Source organism: Limulus polyphemus, unplaced genomic scaffold (genome assembly GCF_000517525.1).
Source record: "Limulus polyphemus unplaced genomic scaffold, Limulus_polyphemus-2.1.2 Scaffold1567, whole genome shotgun sequence".
In the NCBI taxonomy this organism is placed as follows: domain Eukaryota; kingdom Metazoa; phylum Arthropoda; class Merostomata; order Xiphosura; family Limulidae; genus Limulus; species Limulus polyphemus.
This window is the reverse complement of record NW_013667177.1, coordinates 46,974-52,165: the sequence shown is the minus strand read 5'-3', so window position 1 is coordinate 52,165 and position 5,192 is coordinate 46,974. Positions and strand designations below refer to the sequence as shown.

General features: G+C 26.2%; 1 protein-coding gene across 1 annotated transcript in view; it reads right to left on the bottom strand.

Moving 5' to 3' along the window:
* Window positions 1-1,096: 1,096 nt before the first annotated feature.
* The window catches only part of LOC106464132 (nucleoporin NUP188 homolog), a 29,528-nt gene continuing 25,432 nt past the window's right edge, over window positions 1,097-5,192 (bottom strand). The window contains exons 12-13 of the mRNA XM_022391811.1: window positions 4,546-4,622; window positions 1,097-1,172 (exon numbers count right to left, since the gene is read on the bottom strand). Of these exons, the coding sequence (XP_022247519.1) occupies window positions 1,097-1,172; window positions 4,546-4,622 (153 nt within the window). The remainder of the gene's footprint in view (window positions 1,173-4,545; window positions 4,623-5,192) is intronic.

Genomic DNA, 5,192 nt, shown 5'->3' with positions numbered 1-5,192 from the left:
CAATAATATTTTCTTAAACTGTAAATGTAAAAAAAAAAAACTATAACACAGGGCAAATTAAACAACACTAACATCACTTGGCTGTGCTCTTTATTAGAAACAATACGTTTTTTTTGGCAGTTTGAATGAAATTTTAAATTATCTTCAATCTGTTTCTTATTTAACTACAGAATTTAGTATATATTTTAGTTTTTGAAAGAACAAGAGATAGTGAATGGTAATGTAAAATTAGGCTGAATTTTGAAGTAAAAATAAACAATTGTATATTGAAACATTTATTACTAGAATATTTATTATAATTATTCAAGGATAAAAGTGAAAAATGTGTTTTCACATTAATGTTGGTCATATTCATTGATGAAAATATTAATGTTTCTGATGCTCACGATAGTAAAGTACTCACGATAGTAAAATAAATACAAAAAACTGCTGATTTTTTAATTTTAATTTTCCATTTTATAAAACTGAAGCTTTTTCATTTCAAATTATACTTGAAAATTACATTAGTTGTTCTTCTGCAAACATAGGCTGTATCATTTCATAAAATTTGTGAAATACTGTATTTTTACATATTAAGTTCAATCTTTTGTAGTGCAATCTATAGAGCACGATACATAATTTAGATCAAATATTGTGTTAATTGAAGCTCTAAGTTGTGGAAAAATTAGTATTAATTAACTTAATATTTATTTTGTTAAATTTGTACATTTCACAAAATTTCACTAAGTCTCATACTTTTTATGAATACCAACTGATTAACCATTTTTAAATATTCAAAACATAAAACAGTTAAATGTATCATGCAATAACAACATGAGATACCAGTACTTCTTATAAAAATATTAAGATATACAAATATATCACTCAAATGCTATTACTTATTATTTCATAAAAAAATAAATTAAAGAAAACATTTTCTAAATTATCATTGATTCTTTTTGAATAAAATCAAAGTAAAAAAATCTATCCCCATTGTAAAATTCACACACGTTGTTAAATATTTAGGTTTTAAGGTATTTCATGTTAAAATTGAAGCACTTTATAATTTCATAGACAAAACTGTATACCAATAAACATTAATATAAAAAAAAGAAGCTTACGTTTCGCATTCTTGAGACTTAAAAAGCCACTCCAATTCTAACATCTCCACCACCAAAAGGGCTTCCAAGTATCTGGGAACAACAGTCTTGTTTTGACATAATATTTTGACTAATTTCACTCTTTAGGAATAAAACATTTCATTTATCCAAGTTCTATGATTACGACAGACAAACAATGTTATCAAATTATATACTTCTGTAAAGTGGCATTGAACTAATGTTTTTTAGCTGTAAAATATGAAAATTCCAAAAAAGTAAAACAATTTTAAAACAAAACAGATACTCATCTGATTAACGAACTCAAGGTAAAGAGAGTCCAGAAATTAATCTTTTATAATTATTACTGTTCTACCAGCTGTAACCCGTAGTTTTCTTCTTTTTATATCATACAATTATGACACTTCTTGATTTAACAAGATTTTTTGTTAATTTAAAAATCATAATGTGCAGCTGGAGAATTATAGACATTGAAAAATTTATAATAAATATGATTAATCACAAACAAAGATACTTTTATTCATAATGTTTTACTGTATCAGCTTTACGAAGAGATACTTGTATCAAACCAATATATTCTACGATTGATCAAGACAGGAAATGAAAGAACAAATTTAAATCAAACAACAGAACAAAAACATTGTAAAATATATAACAATATATCACTCCTCATAACAATATTGATTGACATGTTTCGTTCAGATATTATTGATTAATTTAGTTTTGTGAAGGCGGACAGACGATTGGGTAATAAAGATATAAATAGCATGAGACAGACAGATAATAGCAAAAGAGAATAAAGTTGGTGTGAAGTTAAGTACCATAGAAGTGATAGACCTAATGGCTGACATAGGCCTAACATTTAATATGTTAGAATGAAACTAACAGTAGAAAAAAGATAAGCAAAATCATTTTATCCCATCAAAGCATGGTTCTAAAGTAATTGAATCAGCCTGAGTGCACTTTGACAAAAGAAACAGAGGATCTTCAGAAGATCGAAGACCAAATGATTACGGTAACTCGTGCCACAATTGTAAGTGAATCACAGAGAATACTAGTGTGATAGAAATAGAGAAGATAGTTCAGCTTGTCAACTGAAATTCTAAAGTAATTGAATAGGCTTAAGTAGATATTTGACGAGAAGAAGAGAACTACATATATAGTACTTATGATATCTACATAATATCTATGGTGTTGAAGAATTTATTGTACATACGTTAACTTGTTCTGAATATATATATTATTTTGAAAACAAGCAAAGTGTGTGCTGTAAATTTATCATTGAATTTATCGCTAACAAGTCACAGACATCCACTGTAGAAGAATCCTAAGCCCAACAATAACAACATGTATATTTATACTACTAAGAAATATAACTAAAAGCCTTTTTATTTGACAATTGACAAAAAGGAAAGTTATATATTTTTTTTTATTTGAAATTCTGACATTGATATTAGTTATTTCAAACAATAAAAGTACAACTAACAAAAACAAATTATAGCATATATAATCAGCTGTAGTCATGAAATGGAAAAAATGAAATGCAAATACACTCATCTGTTATCTTTATAAGTTCTTACCTAGACAGTGAACATAGTACTAACTATCCAATCAAATTCTTTCAATACCCACATAAAAACTGAAAATCACAGCTAGTTACTTCTTTGTTGAAAAAAATTGTTTTAGCAGTTGACTAGGAATAACTGACAAATGTTGAAGAAAGAATGTTTTATATAAATCCATCTATAAAGAGTGTAATTATGTTGGAGAAACTGGCCAGGATATTCTTCATAAAGTTTCAGAGCATGTTGAGGTGCATTAAACAAATGGAACATAAGAAACAGTGCCATTGCCAACCATTACATCAACACCTAAAATTAAACAACACGTAAACAAATAACAACTATTGATACTTTGAAAACAACCAAAATATTTCTTGTAAGAAAATACACTCAGTCTCTATTAATTAAAAAACACCAACCCACAACATCGATGGTCTCTTCAAAAAATTGTGTTGTGTGTCAGTTTTATCTATTTAAGAATTAGTCATGAATTTAAAGAATGTATGAAATAATGTATTTTTCATAATGAATTTATTTTAAATAACTTAAAACAACACTTATGTAAAACATTTATTTATGAAATATTAAAATTATTACACAATAAATAGTTATTAAAAACAGGGACTTGCCCAAAAAATTAATCAGTATTAGCAGAACGTGTGGTGGAAACATCTCACATTATAAACTAGAGTAATACCAAGTTGATAAAACATGTAAAATTTAAAATTGAATTAAATATTGGAAAAAATATTGAAATTAAAAAAAAACAAAGATATCGTATTAAACAAGTCCAAGTCTAGAAATTATAAAGTACCGTAACTCTGGGTAGTTTAAGCCTAGATGGTGTTATAGGTATGTAAATAATTATGTAGGTATATAAGTCCCAACCTTGCCTTTACCATTACTCCTGAAGATAGTGTCGTGGGACACCAAAACATATGTAGTCTTTTTAGGACAAGTCCCTGTAATTAATAACTATTTATTGTGTAATGATTTTAACGTCGTAGTTCTTTTAATTGTAAATAGAATCTATTTTAGTTTTTCTGGTCCATTACATTATACATTCTATAATTCTTTTTCTTTTATAGTTTAAAATCATTGGCATCAGTATTGTTAGCAGGATAAGTGATATGCAATAGATATTACATACCATTAGATATTTTTCCCTTTTGTTCTATTATTTAAATCTGTTCTTCCAATATTCATGTCTTTTTCAGTCGTAGAGAAAGTGTGTATGATATAACTATCCTTTAAAAAGTTTACATGCAAGACATTGTTAATAAAAATACTTTTTATAATGATTAATCATATTTATTATCATAGTTTTTACAAAATCTTGTTAAGCAAAACTTTCAACTTAAGCTTCTTTAATTTATTCTTTGAAAAACATACATTTAAAGGAACATAATATCATATATTTGCCTATAATGCTCTTTCAATTTAAAAAATGTACCAACATAACAAGATTAAGAAGTTTAATTCCAGTAATACCTTTAATAAACATTTCTATTTAACTTCTGTTCTTTGTATTTATGTTCTAGTTTCCTTAATTATCAACAGGAGCTTCACAGATCACTTTATAAACTACACTTTTGAAAATGATAGATTTTTGTTAATAAACACATAATTAATGTAACATGAAATTTGGTGTTTGTTTGAGCATTGTTTGGTTGCTTTTTGTTTTACAATGTGTTCAGCTCCAGGCTACTTCAGGTTTGTTGCACTCTAAGCCTAGCCTGGTAAATCTAGTGTTAAAAAAATGTTTAATTAAAAAGTAAATATTTTTGAGAAAAATAATTATCTGTAGCTACAATTTTTGAATTTGTTTCCATTGGTAATTCATCACCCACTAGCTTAGAAATAACTAACAAGAGTCTGAAACATACCCAATCAAGTCGACTAAATACTGCGAGGTTTCATGAACAAGTTGTCGGTATGGTTGTTTCAGGCCAAAACTGTGTTTCTGTTATTCAATATAAAATTAACAGTGACAATAATCTAATCCGTATTTAATACAACTGAAATTTTCCAAAATATTATACTTCATGTATTACACTAGAAAAAAAAATCATTCATGCCTAAATTATATATCATTTTACCCATAATTCCAGCTACCACAACTTTAAAAAACATATTGCACATGAAATATTCTTTTAATTTGGAATCAAACTTATACTTTGAAATATATTTGTTATAGCTTATTAAAAGATTAAAACTCATAAAAAAAAAATGCTATTGCAAATTATGTATAAACAAACTTCAGTTAAGTATACATATAAAAGTTCACTGAGAAACAAAACTGACAAGTATTAGATGTTAATATCTTTAAAATAATCAACTGAATTAAAATTAAACAGAAACAAAAGTACAATATCAGGAAAAAATCATACTAAGCTTTCCTTTCAGGAAGTTTTAAAAACATTAAAAATTTGAATAAGTAATGAATCTAACTCTTTCAACACGAGCTCGGTCAATTTTATTATAATATCAATTATATTTATTTTACCTAATCTAATCTTAACTAACCTAAAAT